Raw genomic sequence first — 16,993 nt, forward strand, 5'->3', positions numbered from 1 at the left:
ATCCCTTACTAATCACAGTATACTTATGGCATAGGGATTACTTAAGGTGGAATTTGAGTTTGGGGCAGTTTGAAAACCACTGGTTTATGTACTCACAAGTATCTGCTGCCAATATATCCGATAACATTATGAAATTTGGTCACATCCAAATTAATAGGTTACCATCATTTCTTGTATTATTCTGCAGGTATTGTTCAGGGTCAGGTAGTATCACACAATCAGGTTTTTTTTCTCAGTCACTGGAATACTTTGGGGGTTGCCAGTTTAAAGCAATGTTTAACTGGGAGAAACAAATTTATTCAACTGGAATTTGGTGCAGGGAATTGTTTAATTTGAGATTTATTTGATTAGTATGGAACATCTTTTTTTTTAGTTTATTGAATGTATTTGAGTACATTGCTCACTCCCTTCCCCTGCCCCCCCCATAAGGTTGAACATACTATAAGTTTGAAGAATGATAACTATCATCAATTACGGAAGATTGTGTATCTGGCATTGGTCAAAGGCAAGCAACTCCCTTCTTGGATCTTGACTGAGGAGGTTTCTCAGGTAAATCAGGAATTGATTCAGTTATTCTATTTTGTTTGTACAATATTCTGATGCTTACTGCAGCCTGTATACATACCTGGGTATCTATAATCTATGTTTAAACTCCAGCTTTGATTATATATTCAACTGTTGGTGACAACACCCTTCCCTGCAGCTGTCCAATATTGTGCTGTTCATCAGTATTTGCAAATCCATGAGAGTAGAATTTTAAAAAGAGGAGCAATGATCTTTCCAGGATTATTATGCCACCCAGTCGACCATGGGAAACAGAGGAATAGATATGTAAGCAAATCAGAGAAGCATGTACGTTCAGTGAAGGATTTTAACTTTCCCAATATCAACTGGGATTAATTTAGTGTAAGGGAGATAGATGGAACAGATTTTGTTCAGTATTCAAGAGTTTTTTGAGGCCTATTGGTTTCTAAGGTAGTTATCAAGGACCACTACCACCCCACACACAGCATCTTCCAACCGTTCCCATTGGGAAAGAGATACAGGAGTAGCAGAGCAAGCACCACATCTTCTTCCCACAGGCAATGAGAATGCTGAACAACTAAATGAAGTGGTCACACTAAACATCCAAGACACACACACACACACACACTTTTCATAGGTGCTTGTCATTATTCAGGTATTTTGAATTGCTTCATTTGTGCAGATATAAAAGAGTTAGGCTTGCTTCTAAGCTTCTGATCACCTTTGGAGTCTGTAGTTACCATTTTTCAACATGAGGTTCAGAGTTGTGCCAGTGAAAGTCAAATAAGCCCATTATGACACTGAAAATCAAGAATAAAACAGTAAGAGAAATCACCTAAACATTATGATTATCAAAATTAACTGTTTGGAACATCATTAAGAGGAAAGAGGGTACTGGTAAGCTCAGTAATTGCAAAGGGGCTGGTATTCCAAGGAAGACCTCCACTCCTGATGACAAAAAAATTCTCATCATCATGAAGAAAAATTCACAAATGCCTGCCTGAACACTCTTTAAGACCCACATGTGGACATGTCAATGACTACTGACTACAGAAGACTTCATGAACAAAGAACACTGCAAGATGAAAACCATGAGTGAGCCACAGAAAGGATGGCCAGATTACAGTTTGCCCAATATTTAAAAGAGCCTGCAGAATTCTGCGAAAAGATCTTATGGACAGATGAGACCAAGATTAACCTATATCCCAGACACAATTCCAGTGCTATCTGTGTTTGCCAATGACACCACAGTTGACAGTAGAATCACCAACAGCACTGAGGAATGGTACCAGGGGGGAGACTGATCAGCTTGTTGAATAGTGTAATGACAACAACCTTGCGCTCAACGTTAGCAAAGCCAAGGAGATGATTCTGGACTTCAGAAGGAAGTCAGGGGACCATGACCCAGTCCTCCTCGAGGGTTCAGTAGTGGAGAAGGTCAAGAACTTCAAATTCCTGGGTGTCAACATCTCCGAGGATCTGTCCTGGAGCCTCCATGTTGATGCAATCACAAAGAAGGCTCACCGGCGGCTATACTTTGTGAGGTGTCTGAGGAGATTCAGTATGTCACCGAAGACTCTCATAAACTTCTACAGGTGTAGCGTGAAGAGCATACTGGCTGGTTACATAACTGCCTTATATCGAAGCACCAACTCTTAGGACAAGAATAAACTCCAGAGGGTTGTTAACTTGGCCTGTGAAATCACAGGCAACAGACTTCACTCCATAAAGGACATGTACATGAGGCTGTGTCTTAAGAAAAAGCAGCCTTTATCCTCAAAGTCCCCCACCACCCAGACCACACCCCCTTCACTCTGCTACTATCAAGAAACGTACAGGAGCCTAAAGATGAGCACTCAGCGGCACAAGGACAGCTTCTTCCCCACTGCCGTCAGAATCCTGAATAATTAGTGAACCAAAGACAGCCTTACTTTTCGTGCTCTATTATTTTTATTTATCGTAATGTTATAAGATGGTTATAATATGAATGTTTTCACTGTGATGTTGCCTCAAGACACCGAATTTCATGACTTTCATGATAAATTCTGATTCTGATTAGAGTAATGGCAAGAGCAAAGTGTAGAGGTGTAAAGGAAATGCCCAGGATCCAAAGCATACCACCTTTGCCATAGTTTGCATCTTGCAATGCAGCCTATATATTTCTGTACATGATGTCTTCTACAGTTAGTAGTTATTGACACACTCACAACTGCCTCCTGAAGAATGTTTCTTATCTGACGGACATATGTTTGGGGAATTTTCTTCATTATGATGAGAATTTTTCTGTCATCAGCAATGGAGATCTTCCTTGGAATACCAGTCCCTTTGAGATTACTGAGCTCACCAGTATGCTCTTTCTTCCAACAGACGATTTTGGTAATCCTAAGGTTTGGGTAATGTCTCTTACTGTTTTATTCTTGTTTTTCAGCCTCACAATAGCTTCTTTGACTTGCATTGGCACAACTCTGATCCTCATGTTGAAAAATGGCTTAGAAGCAGCCCTCGCTCTCTTATCCCTGCACTAATGAAGCAATTAAACATACCTGAATAATCACAAACACCAGTGAAGCCAAACGTCCCAAACATTATAGTGCCCTGAAATGGGGGAAATTATGTATAGAAAATGCTGTAATTTCTACAAGGTCAAACCAAAATGCATACAAATAACCTTGAATAAAATCTGGAATATGCACTTTAATCACATGTGAATTGTTTGATTACAAATTTAAAACTGTGGAGCACAGGGACAAATAAAGGGAAAAGTGTCTTTGTCCCAAGTGTCTCTGTCTTGCTTGTTTGTATGTATATGTCTGGTGGTGCATTTGCACCAAGGACCAGAGAACACTGTTTTGTCATGTTGTGCTTGTGCAATTGGATGATAAATTAACTTGAACTTGAAAAAAAATTAAGGTTAGCCCTCTAATTAAGGTCTTGAATTGGGAGAAAGCTGATTTTAATAACATGAGAGAGAGAGATCCTATACCAAGTAGATTGAGGATGACAGGCAAAATAACAGCAGGCAAGTGTGAGTCTTTTAAATGAGGCAAAGGTGCCAAGATTGGGGAACCTGGGATGTCAAAAGATATTGAAAGTTTAATTTGAAAAATAAAACATACAACAGGTATAGGTAACTGGAACTGAGGGAGTCTTTTGAGGAATATATTGCACAGCATAGAACTTGAGAAATAGTAGAAGATCCATGAAATGTCCATGGCAAGTAAAAATTAAAGATAATCCCAAGACATTAAGTATATTGTGGTGGCCCGCTACCCAATAGGCATCCCAGCACACAAGATGGTGGTCAAACATGGCGATCCCACAAGGACCACGCCAACTAAATGGCTTTTCTCCCCGAGCTGCAGGGTGCATGGCGAAAAACGACAAGCACTAGCAGGAATGCCAACCAACAAACCCATGATGTCATTTCCACTGGAAGCGGTGGGACAACTAGGTCTATATAAGGCAGGGCAAACTATTCAATGAAGCAGTACAGACTATACCTTCCTCTTGTGTGTGTCTTACTTCAGCCCCCTCCTGTAGCATGCATTACAATATCAGGATTAAGTTGGCCAGCCAGGGGTAATCGGTGTGTGGAATATTGAACCTTACAGCACACTATAGGCCCTTCAGCTCATGTTGTTGTGCCGACCTATATAAAGCTACAATCTAATCTTTCCCAAACTCGCACCCCTATATCCTGCTATTTTTCTGACATCTATGTGCCAATGTAAGAGACTTTTAAATGTCCCTATCCACCACCACTCTCAGAAATGCATGCCAGGCCCCCACCACTCTCTGTTTAAAAAAAGCATGCTTCAGATATCTCCTGAACCTTAAACAGATGTCCTCTGATATTTGATATTGTAGTCCCAGGAAAAAGGTGATGGCTGTTTACCCTATCTGTGCCCTTCATTATCTATATACCTCTACTGAATCACCTTTCATTGTTACTCCAAAGAGAAAAGCCCTAGCTCTGCCAACCTTGCTTCATATGACACATTTTCCAATACAGTCAACATGCTGGTAATTTTCCTCTACACCATTTCTAAAGGTTTGACATCCTTCGTGTAATGAGGTGACCAGAACTGAACAAAATACTCCAAATGTACTCAACCAGAGTTTTTTTAGAACTTCAATATTACCTCATGGCTCTTGAACTCAATCCCTGATGACTGAAGTCAACACACAATATGCTTTCTTAACCACCCTATCAACTTGCATTGGAACCTTAAGGGATTTGTGGACCTGGATGTCAAGATTCCTTTGTTTCCCCTCACAGTTAAGAATCTAGCCATTAACCACCTACTGTACTCTGCCTTCATGGTCCACCTTCCAATGTGCATCACTTCATCCTGTCAAAATCCTGTGCAACCTGCAACAACCATCTACACTACCCACAATACCTCCAACCTTTGATTCCTATACAAACTTACTGACCCACTCCTCCACTTCTCCATCCAAGTCATTTACATTTAAAAAAAAATCACAAAACCTAGGGGTTGTGAGAGGAGCCTTAAATGAATACTACTGGATGAATAGAGATATGTGGAAGAATGCAAATTTAGGGAAGGGGAATGTGGATAATCTGGAGCAGGATTGTAATAAGAATTTCTGATTTTCCAAAGATGATGAGCAAATGTTTCATGTGCTTAAAATGTTCTTCTTTAACATTTGCCGTTAAACTAGATATAATATTAGTCCACAAGGACCTTAAAATTATTTAATTAAAAAGCCATACATAAACTTTACCTAACCCAAGCTATAAAAGGAACACTTGTTGAACAAAGTTCCTCAATTCCTAAATTATGTCAATACGAATATTGTGGAAATCGGTACTTTGATACTGGCTGGGGACAGCCTTGGTTGTATATTTTAGGAAGGTGGTAGAAGTTATCTGTGCATGGTTGGGAGAATGAGGTTACAGGATGTGGAGGAAAGTCCTCCAGATGAGATGAGTTTAAGAAATGAGAAACGATGGCTTTGTGATCAGTCATTGTCCAAAAGAGTTTTGAAGAATTTCTGTTGCTATTTCGTCAGCAGTATGAAAAAAGTTAGAAAAAAAGGCCACCGAGAGGTTCAGGTAAATCCAGAAATCAGAAAAAGTCCAGAATTGGGTGAACTGTGTCAAGTGGTGGACAATGTAAGAATACTGAATATCATGTTAAACTGAAAATTTCTTGAGATGGGGATTTGGGTGAGATCAGCTGTGAATGGATTTCTCAATATGACAGTGGAGTGTTTCATTGACAGTAAGGTTATGTTGTGGTGATATACGTAGGCATCATTTGTGATAGTATGGTGAAGTCAGATATGCCATGTTTGCAAATGTGTACCTCAGGCTCAAACAGCTAGTTGTCAGCTATCTCTTCCCTCACTTCCCACAGCAAACTGGGGTATAGTGTGTCTGGCCCCAGGGATTTATCAATCTTAATGTTTTTAAGAAGATCCAACAATTTCTCTCTCTTAATCTCAACACTGTCTAGCACACAAGCCTGTTCTATTCTGACCTCAACTTAATCAAGGTTCTTTTTTTTATGACCTCGCCAACCTCCTCTGCCACCAGGTACATGTTGCCTCCTTTATCCTTTAGTGGCCCCATCTTCATTCTCATCGTCCTTCTGTTCTTCACATAAGCATAGAATGCCTTGGGATTCTCTTTAATCCTACATGCCCTACTGCCTATCATTCTGCTCATTTGTTTTGACAGATTTAATTGATCATTCATTTGAATATAAAATGGAAAAATAGCCAAGTTTTCCACAAAATTAAAAGTAGATACTACAACATTACATGAACAAGAGAATGTTCAGGGCTCAGGGAACATGTTTTAATATTCATAGATTCCCAAAAAACTGGCACAGGAAGGCTACTGTTGGATAAATCAATGGTGTATGGAACACAAATTTTGTGGAAATTGCATTGAAGAACTGGAGATTTGTTTGGAAACACTTCGGAAGAAGGTACAATTTTTTTATTTTATGGTTTAATGTGGTGTTTATCTACAAATGGGTATAATGAGCACAGGAAATGAATATAATGCTTGAAAGTAAAAGCACAAATGAGAAAATGTCTGAGTTGGGATATTCAAAAAAAAAGAGAATGAGGCAATAAAATAAACCTTAGGCTTCAAGATTGGTGTAATTTGTGTTTCCCCGCACCCCCCTCCTTCTAACTGATTAATAACTTAACACATTGTATCCAGAAGGATTTCTGTCCAAATGCTGGATTTGGTCGCTCCACCAAAGCAGAGTAGTCCAATGTTAAATAAAAATATCAACACATTAGTTCCAAATAATAGCTGTTGCACTAGTCCATCTTAACAATGATTTTTTCTTTAAAGAATAAGTTTTCACTTATACTAAAACATTACTTAAACGTTTAATCTTCTATTTTTGAAAGACAATTTCACATGCATGGATAATATAATTTGAACTTTATTTGAGAATTAAAACTTATTTACAACTATTTTATAGATGTACAAATTCTTTTTACAGTGGACATTAATTTGTTCCATACAAAGTGAAACTGGAAGAGCAAATGAATATAAAAGCCTGGTTGAAGATCAAGTGACTGAGAAAAAAGTTTATGAAGCCATAAAGTTTCTAATGTTGTACAAAGCTATTCATCTTCACAATACCATGGAAAACAGAAGAGCTGTTCCTGAATTTTGTAAACATTTGTTTGCAAGGAGTACATCACCTTATCCATACCATCTCATGATAAATCATTTAAATTTGATTGGCCACACCAGATGTTTTGAAGAGGTAAGCAATGATGCTCTCTATTTTGATGCATGAAATTGAGTGAAAAAATGTGGATAAATCAAATATTTGGCTTTTATATAGGTTGTATTCTTTTCTTTTTCTTTCTTTTGGCTTGGCTTCGCGGACGAAGATTTATGGAGGGGGTAAAAAGTCCACGAATTCACAGCTTAACTAAAAATCCTCTGCTACCCAGGCAGCACATTCTAGACACCTACCACTCAGTATAAAAAAAGCTTGCCTTCTCCAGTATAAACTTTCCCCCCCTTACTTTAAATATTAGACATTTTTCCCCTCAAAAATATTTTATCCTCCCTGTGCCTCAATTTTATAATTAATTTTATAATTAAATGGGATATTTTGAGAGTCTGTAGAGAAAAAAAAATCTATCCCCTTTTCAATAACTAAGAGTCCTGGGTATTGCAAGACCATTTTACAAGGAATTTATTAAACTCCCTAATAACAAGACAAAAATCAGAAGTAGTTTTCCACATGAAACTCTTTGAAAACCAGTGAAACATGAAAGTAAACAGACTCTGTGACTGTCATAAAAAACACAAAAAAAATGCTGGAGGAACTCAGCAAGTCACTCAGTGTCCATAGGAGTTAAAGATATATAACTAATGCTTCAGGCCTGAGCCCTTCAAGGTACCTTCAGACCCAAAATGCTGGTTATATATCTTTACCTCCTATGGATGCTACATGACCTGCTGAGTTCCACCAGCATTTTTGTGTTTTTTCGATGAAAGCCACTTGCATTTCTGATTTTGTATTAAGCTGCTGCAATTATGCAAACTATTTGTGGTCACAAAATTTAATTGCGACCCATATCCTCCATCTTGCTTTCAGCCCCAAAAAAGTAGGTTACTGTCTGGAAGGCAACCAATAGGTAAATGCAGAATTAATTGGACCAGTTGCTGTGCAGTACTATTTTATGGACACCAAAAATGGAAGCAAATGAGAAAATTTGAAAAGTGGAGTGTAAAGTAAAAGGATCTTTTGCATGTTAAGGGCAAACATCAAAATATAAGGGAAGTTGAGAGAAAAAGAAAAATAATGAACTGGTTCTTCCTGCTTGTGACAGGCCATCCACCTATGCCTCTCAGATCACATTCAACAAAGACCAGTCAGCAGGTTTGGCTCTCCGTGCTTGCACAGAAATCCACAAAGTAATGGCTGTTACCCATAAATTAAAAACTCAGCAGTTTAACATGTTGGAATTTCCCAGTAAATCAAGATTCAATAAAATGTCATAAATGCAGAAGTAAGATTGTGAAACAATTAAAGAACAGAAAGTGGACAACAGACACAATATCAAAAGTTAACATCTATTTCATTCGTAACATTTTATATGATCTTTGCTAAAAATGCCTATTAAAGACACAAATGTCCAAGGGTTCCTTTTATCTGCGTTAAACAACCCAAAACATGCCATACACTTTCAATCTCAACAAAACCATTGACTGCCCAAATTGTGTTCCTTGTTATGTAATAATGGATTTCAACATTTTCCTATTATATGGCTAACTAATAATTTTAAATATTTGTAAAACTCAGAGTTTTTAATCAGTTGTTCTCTTTCTTCCCCGCCCCCCCCCCACCCCCCCACTCCCCAAATGAACATACATTTGAAGTTTTCCAGTCCATTGCAGAATCTATGGAGCTTTAAAAAATAATAATTAATATATAAAGCCACTTCTTTCAGAATTGGGATGCAGTCCTGTGGTGCTATTAGTTTGCTTGGTGTTCACTTTCTCTGGTGGCAATGTTTGCTTTAATTTGGTATTTGTTAACTCGATTGCCTATATTAACTTGAGGTTTGTGCTTTTGTGTCTTCTACAGCAAACAATTATTCTGTCTGTGTTTGATATCTTTTCCATTTCTTTTTTATTAAAAACATCTCTTTTCTATGCATCTGAGGGCTAAATGTTTAATTTTATTATGTTTTTCAAAGAATAAAATTGCTTATAGAAACTTGCAATCTGATTTTAAGCCTTCACCGATCACTCGTTCTCTTTCTCTTAAATTGTTGATGAAATTCAAAGGCCCTTCTCTCAGCCGAATCACATCCAAGACATCTTTAGTTATGGATAGACATCCTTTTATTGTTCAGTCCTTTCCATCATTGTTAATAATAAAATCATTTTTTTTTTAAATCTGCATGGATCCTCTATTACCATAATAATTTAATCCAACTTCCTCATGTACATTGGCCAGTTTACCCCTCACATTAGTGTTCTTGTTCCAAGTTAAACTTAGTATTCTTGCTTCAGGCTTAAATTTGTTTGTCTTACAACAAATTGGATTTTACATCAAATTGTTCCACAAGTGATCCATACTATAAATTTGGTTTCACATGAAAAAGGAGCAGAAGTCAGCCCATCAAGTCTGCTCTGCCATTCTAATCATGAGCTGATCCATCCTCCCACTCAGCTCCACTCCCCAGCTTTCTCCCTATAACCCTTGTTGCCCTGACTAATCAAATACCTGTCGTTCTCTGCCTTAAATACACCCAACAACCTTGGTTCCACTGCAACCTGTGACACGTTCCACAGAGTCACGACCCTCTGACCAGACATTTTTCTGCATCTGTTTTTAAATTGACGGCCTTTTATCCTGAAGTTGCACCTTCTTGGTCTAGACTTCCCTACCGAGAGAAACATCCTTGTCACATCTACTCTGTCCAGGCCTTTCAGCATTCGAAATGCCTCTTTGAGGTATCCCCTCATCTTCTGTACACCAATGAGTAAGGACAAGAGCCGATAAACATTCCTCATGTGCTAACCCTTTCATTCTTGGTATCATTCTAGTAAATCTTCTCTGAACCCTCTCCAATACCAGCACGCCTTTTCTCAAATAAGGTGCCCAAAACTGTGCACAGTACTTGAAGTGAGGTCTCACCAGTGGCTTATAGAATCTCAACATTAAATCTCTGCTCTTTAATGCTGTTCCTCTAGGAATGAATGCCAACATTGCATTCACCTTCTTCACCACTGTCTCAACCTGGAGGTCAACCTTTAGAGTATCCTGCACAAGGACTCCAAACCCCTTTGCAGCTCAGAATTTTGAAATTTCTCCCTATCTCAATAATAGTCTGACCATCTGTTTCTTCTACCAAAGTGCATGACCGTACACTTTCCAACATTGTATTTAATCTGCCATCTCTTTGCCCATTCTCCTAATCTATCCAAGTCCCTCTGCAGCCTTTCTGTACCCTTAGCACCACCCACCCTACCATCTATTTTTGTATCATCTGCAAATTTACCCACAAAGCCTATTCCATAATCCAAATTATTTATATACCATGTAAAAAGAGGTGGCCCCAATACTGACCCTTGGGGAACACCACTGGTAACTGGTAGCCAACCAGAATAGGATCCCTTTGTTCCCACTCTCTGTTTCCTATCGATCAGCCAGTGCTCTACCCATGCTAGTATCCTTCCTGTAATTCCATGGGGTCTCATCTTGTCAGCAGTTTTATATGTGGCACCGTGTATAAGGCCTTTTGAAAGTCCAAATACACAACATCCACTGCATCTCCCTTGTCTATCCTACTTATCCTTTAAGGAAATCATATTGACTTGGGCCTATCTTTTCATGTAGCGTCAGGTATTTCATAACCTCATCCTTGACAATTGACTCCAACAGCGCCCCAACCACTGACATCAGGCTAATAGGACTCTAATTTCCTTTCTGTTGCCTCGCTCTCTTCTTAAACAGCGGAGTGATATTCATGATCCTCATTGATTCCTGGAAAATCATTACCAATGCATCCATAATCTCTACAGCTACCTCCTTCAGTACCCAAGGGTACATTCCATCTGGTCTGGAAGATTTATCGGCCCTTACACTGTTTAGCTTCCAAAGTACCTTCTCTCTCATGATCTTGACGCACTCACTTCTCTTCCCAGAGACCCATGAGAGTTCAGTATGCCACTAATGTCTTCCACAGTGAAGATTGATCCAAAATATTCACTCAATTCCTCTGCCATCTCCTTGTCCTCCATTACAATTTCTTCACCATCATTTTATATCCATCTTGCATCTACTTTGTCCCCTTATTATACTTTATGTATTTAAAAATACTTTTAGTATTCTCTTTGATATTATTTGCTAACCTCCTTTCATAATACATCTTTTCCTTCCTAATCACTTTCTTAGTTGTCTTCTCCAAGTTTTTATAAGTTTCCCAGTGCTCTATCTTCCCACTTATTTTTGCTTGCTTGTTTTCCCTCTCTTTTGCTTTTATTTTGGCTTTAATTTCCCTCATCAGCCACAATTGCCTAATTTCTCCATTAACAAAATTCTTTCTTTTTGGTATGTAATTCTACGTCCTTCCATCCTACTGAATATAAAATTATGTATTCCCTGATTAGATTCAAAAGGTTTGAGTAAAATACCCTTAATTTGTTGAGTCCAGGCATAATATTAACATTTTCTGTTTTGACATTCTAAATCCCAGTTTTTATTGATTGATATTCAATCCAATGTTATTCTCTTCATATACATGTTGTACATTCCAAATTTTGGCTTGTGTCCTGAAATCAAATGATAATGAATTGATCATTGTAATTAACCATTCAAAGCTGGTAAGTTCTAAACAGAAAAGGAAAATAACTTGCAGGGTTACAGGAAAATAAGGAGTAGGAAAATTACATGGATGAGGTTAGCCAAGCTCAGAGCCAATATATATCCAATGGCTAAATGGTCTCCTCCTGCTTCATATGTCAGTCAGTTAATAGACTTGTAATTCACCAATGATTAGTTTCTGTTTTTCAAAGGATGTGGGGAGGGGGGGAGGACATCAGCACTTCTATACTTTTAAGTTTATGCCATAACATATTCCTTCATATCCAGTGTTATTGGATGACAGTGATATGAATATATATGTGGCTGAATTTTCTTAACAAATTTTTAAAAATTAGGCATTCCTTGGCTTTCCTCTCCCAAATCTTTATTTTTCATAAATTAAATGTAGAATTTACCCTTATTAATATGGCAATTCTGGTTTAGTTGTTGACTAGATGTTTCCTGCTGTGCTGACATGATGATGAAAATGGTTTATTCTCAAAAAAAGGTCTGCAAATGCTGTTTCTAATGTGCAAAATGTCAGAGGTTAAAATTCAAACAGTGTTGGCAATTCAAGTTGAAGTGCACAGCGGCATAATTGCATCTTAAAACAGAAACAATGCATGTGTGTCATTTTATTTCAGACTGAAATGGAGCTTCTGAAATACACTTTGGAAATTACAATGGCTGACAGCCTGGTCCTGAAGTAAATGAATTACTGGCATTCATGTATCAAAAACTGTCATCATGAATCCTCTGGAAAAAAAAACTGTCATTGTGAATCCTCTGGATAAAATCAAATTGGAACAACAGACCTACATTACCCAGATCCGCCGATAAAGGGACAGCTGATTTATTTTCGCAATTGGTGGATTCTTTTCAAATTCTGTTCATGTAGAATGAACAGCAATGGCTAGAAAACACAAATATCACATCCAAAATAAAAATAAATGCAAATTATTTTTAAAACAAAGGAACAAAAGGGCTTTGCAACTCTGGAAGGGCAAGCCAAAAAGGGGTGGGTGGGGGGGGGGGGGTGAGGGAGAGAAAATTTGCATAAACTTGATCCATTTTGCAAGCACGTCCCTTTAGGGAGATGTGAGCTTGCTTGCACAAATAACTGTTCAAAATTTGATGAGAATGACAAAAAAACTTTCATAAATGCAGCCTCAGGAAAAGAGCAAAAAATAATCAGGTGTCACTGTAAAGTTGTCTAAAGGATGAATGTCCGCATTGTGACAAATGATCAAAAAATTGCTCAAAGATAGTAACTTGACAGTTGAAAATAGATTAAAGAAGCAGAAAGGAGTTTTGGAATCAAGGTTCAATTTATTGCACAAAATATATACAAGTGAATTCATTGGCAAGATGCTGATCATGTGGGGTGTTGTCTCAATGTTTCTGCATGTGATAATAGATGTGGCCAAAGCCCCATTCATTCACCATGCCAGTCACCCGAGTCATTTTACAATGAGGTCCTAACTAGATTGTGAAATATCAGTCACTACTAGTTATTTTCTCACAATACATTTATGAGTAAATAATCCCACAAACTATTCACCTTGAAGATGAAAACATACCTAAAAATCTCTGCGATTCTACCACGCACATACTTTTTGCATACCCAACCACACTTCAAAGTTAGGAATAGATAAATACACAGAGAGAAAAATATACAGGAACACAAAATGCTCTCGATAAAACTGATTGTAGGTCTTTTCAGAGGTTTTAAAAGAATGTTTGTTAGTTGTGGTGATCTCGGGTGTCAGGATCTCCATGGTTGTGGCAGCCCAGCCGATTGTCTGTTGGCGCAGTGACTAGTGGAACAAGGCTGGTGCATGGCCTGGTGTCTCAGAAACCTATCTTGCAGACTGGGTCCCCTTCAGCCCCATGAGAGCTTGGGGAATTTCAGGTAGTGTGAAACATAAAAGTCTGCAGACACTGTGATTGTAATAAAAAACACAAATGCTGGAGGAACTCAGCTGGTTTCACAACGTTCATGGGAGGTAAACAGATATGATGATTCAGGTCTGAACCCTTCTTCAAGGAATGAGTAAAAAGCAGCAGGCATCCAAATTAAAAGGGACGAGTACAGATCAAGAGACAAAAGGTGAGAATTAGATGAGAGGAGGCCAGCAGAGAGAAAAAGTGAGAATTGATTGGGAGAGTGGGATAGGTTTGGCTAAGGGAATGCAGAGCTGGGGTGAAGGAGACAGGGTAAAAAAGGAAGAGAAAGCTAAAAAGACGGGAAGAAGCGGGGATGGGGAGTTGTATGGAAACTGGAATTTGATGTTAATGCAATCTGTTTTGAGGGTGTCTGGTCGGAATATGAGGTATTACTCTTCCAATTTGTGGGTGGTCTCAGTTTGGCAGTGCATGAATATGCGTGTTGGCAAGGGAATGAGGCAGGAAATTCCAATGGATGGCCACTGGGAGATCCCCACTACTGCAGCAAACAGAGCCAAGGTGCTCAACAAAGTGATCTGCCAGTACACGACCAGTCTCTCCAATCCACTGGATGCAGTAGATGATTCCATGCAGATTTACAAGTGAAGTCTTGCTTCACTTGAAAGTACTGCTTGGGGCTCTGAATGGTGGAGAGGGAGGATGTGTAGTGCAAGTGAAGCACCTGTAGTAATAGAGATGGGTGCCAAGGGGCGATTGGTAGAAAAGGAGGAGTGACCCCTGTGGAAGGCAGAGAGGGGAGGAGCAGGGATGATGTATCTGGAGGTGGAATCTCATAGTACATGGTGGAAATATGTTAGATGTGGAGGCTGATGGGTTGGTAGATAAGGTCAAAGAGTATCCTGTCTTGTTGTGCATGGGGGCGGAGGGGGTAATGGAGGATATATAGGGTGAGAACTGAGATGCTTCGTGGTAGAGGGGAAGTTCTTTGAAGAAGGAGGACAACTCAGATTATCTGGCATGGAAGACCTTGTCCTGGGAGTAGATGTTAATGAACCGACAAGAGAAAATGCTCTCCTGGATCTAGTGTTGTGCAATGAGATAGGTAGAGTAAATGATGTAATAATCAGAGACCATCTGGGAAATAGCGATCATAGTATGATTGAATTTCTCATTCAGATGGAAAGGGAAATAGTTAGATCTAAAACTAATATATTATGCTTAAACAGGAGTGACTACCATAGGATGAGGGAGGAATTGGGCAGAGTGGACTAGGAGCACAGGCTAATTGATGAAACAGTTGAGGAACAGTGGAAGATTTTCAAATAAATATTTTGTAATGCTCAACAAAAATATATTCCGGTCAGGAAAAAGGGCAGCAAGGGAGGGAAAAATCAACCGTGGTTAACAAAGGAAATAAAGGAGAGTATAAAATTGAAGGCACAGGTGTACAAAGCTGCAAAGAGCAGTGGGAAACTGGAAGGTTGGGAAAACTTTAAGAGACAACAAGGGGTTACAAAGTGGGTAATAAGAAATGGGAAAAAGGATTATGAAAGTAAATTGGGACAAAATATAAAAACAGAAAGCAAAAAATTTTATAAATATATAAAACGGAAGAGGGTGGCCAGAGTTAACATGGGACCCTTGGAGGATGAGAAAGGAAAACTGGTAGCAAAAAATGAGGAAATGGCCGAGGCATAAAACAAATATTTTGTAACAGTCTTCACGGTGGAAGACACCTCCAGCATGCCCAAGTGCGGAGTTAAGGATACGAATGTTGGGGAGGGCCTTGATAAAATAGTTGTTACAAAGGAAGTAGTGATGGAGAAATTAATGGGACTAAAGCCAGACAAATCACCTGGCCCTGATGATATGCATCCAAGGGTTCTGAAGGAAATGGCAGAAGTTATAGTTGATGCATTGGTGGTCATATACCAAAATTCCTTGGATTCTGGGCAGGTCCCAGCAGACTGGAAGACAGCAAATGTCACGCCACTTTTTTAAGAAGGGATATAGGCAGAAGACTGGAAATTATCAGCCAATTAGCTTGACGTCTGTAGTTGGAAAAATGCTTGAAGCCGTCATTAAAGATGAAATAGTGAAACTTTTGGAACGTAAGGGTTCAATCAGGCAGACGCAGCATGGTTTTAGAAAGGGAAGATCTTGTTTGACAAACTTGTTAGGATTCTTTGAGGATATAATGGGTGCGGTGGATAGAGGGGAACAGGTTGATGTTGTATATTTGGATTTCCAGAAAGCGTTTGATAAGGTGCCGCACAAGAGACTTATCAGTAAGTTACAGGAAAGTGGAGTCCAGGAAGTCTATTGGCCTGGATTGAAAATTGGTTGTATGACAGGAGGCAGAGAGTCGGGATAAATGGGAATTTTTTAGGTTGGCAGAGAGTGGTAAGTGGGGTGCTGCAGGGGTAAGTGTTAGGCCCACAACTGTTCATCATTTACATTGATAACTTGGAGGAGGAGACAAAATGTGGTGTAGCCAAGTTTGCGGATGACACCAAATTGAGTGGAAGAGCAAATTGTAATGAGGATGTGGAGAGTCTACAGAGGGATATAGTTAAGCTGGATGAGTGGGCAAAGGTCTGGCAGATGGAGTACAATGTTAGTAAGTGTGAGGTTATCCACTTTGGCAAGAAAAATAAAAGAGCTGAATATTATTTAAAGGGTGAAAAACTACAGCATGCTGTTGTGCAGAGGGACTTGGGAGTGCTTGTGCATGAATCGCAAAAAGTTAGGTTGCAGGTGCAGCAGGTTATTAAGAAGGCAAATGGAATGTTGGCCTTCATCACTAGAGGAATTGAATTCAGAAGTAGGGAGGTAATGTTGCAACAGTATAAGGTACTGGTGAGACTGCACCTGGAGTACTGTGTCCAGTACAGAGGAAGGCTATACTGGTTTTGGAGACGGTCCAGAGGAGGTTTACTAGGTTGATCCTGGGATGAAGGGGTTGACTTATGATGAAAGATTAAATCATCTAGGATTGTATTCGCTAGAGTTCAGAAGAATGAGAGATCTTATAGAAACATATAGGATTATGAAGGGTATGGATAGGATAGATGTAGGAAGGTTTTTTGAGTTGGCCGGGGAAACTAAAATGAGAGGACACAGTCTCGAGATTTGGGGGAGTAGATTTAGGACAGAGATGAGGAAAAATAGTTTTTCCCAAAGAGTAGTGAATGTTTGGAATTCTCTAATCAGGGAAGTGGTTGAGGCTG

The 16,993-nt window shown here is 39.0% G+C and overlaps 1 protein-coding gene across 5 annotated transcripts in view; it reads left to right on the forward strand.

Moving 5' to 3' along the window:
- Positions 1-12,828, forward strand: part of LOC138751659 (ubiquitin thioesterase otulin-like) — a 50,488-nt gene extending 37,660 nt beyond the window's left edge. For 2 of the 5 annotated variants that reach the window (XM_069914231.1, XM_069914232.1), the window contains exons 5-8: positions 430-549; positions 6,366-6,485; positions 7,020-7,289; positions 12,500-12,828. In XM_069914231.1, coding sequence (XP_069770332.1) covers positions 430-549; positions 6,366-6,485; positions 7,020-7,289; positions 12,500-12,565 — 576 coding nt within the window. In that variant the 3' untranslated portion in view covers positions 12,566-12,828. The remainder of the gene's footprint in view (positions 1-429; positions 550-6,365; positions 6,486-7,019; positions 7,290-12,499) is intronic. The other 3 variants (XM_069914233.1, XM_069914234.1, XM_069914235.1) reach the window with 3 other exon arrangements.
- Positions 12,829-16,993: the final 4,165 nt, after the last annotated feature.

This window comes from Narcine bancroftii, chromosome 1 (genome assembly GCF_036971445.1).
Source record: "Narcine bancroftii isolate sNarBan1 chromosome 1, sNarBan1.hap1, whole genome shotgun sequence".
NCBI classification, from domain to species: domain Eukaryota; kingdom Metazoa; phylum Chordata; class Chondrichthyes; order Torpediniformes; family Narcinidae; genus Narcine; species Narcine bancroftii.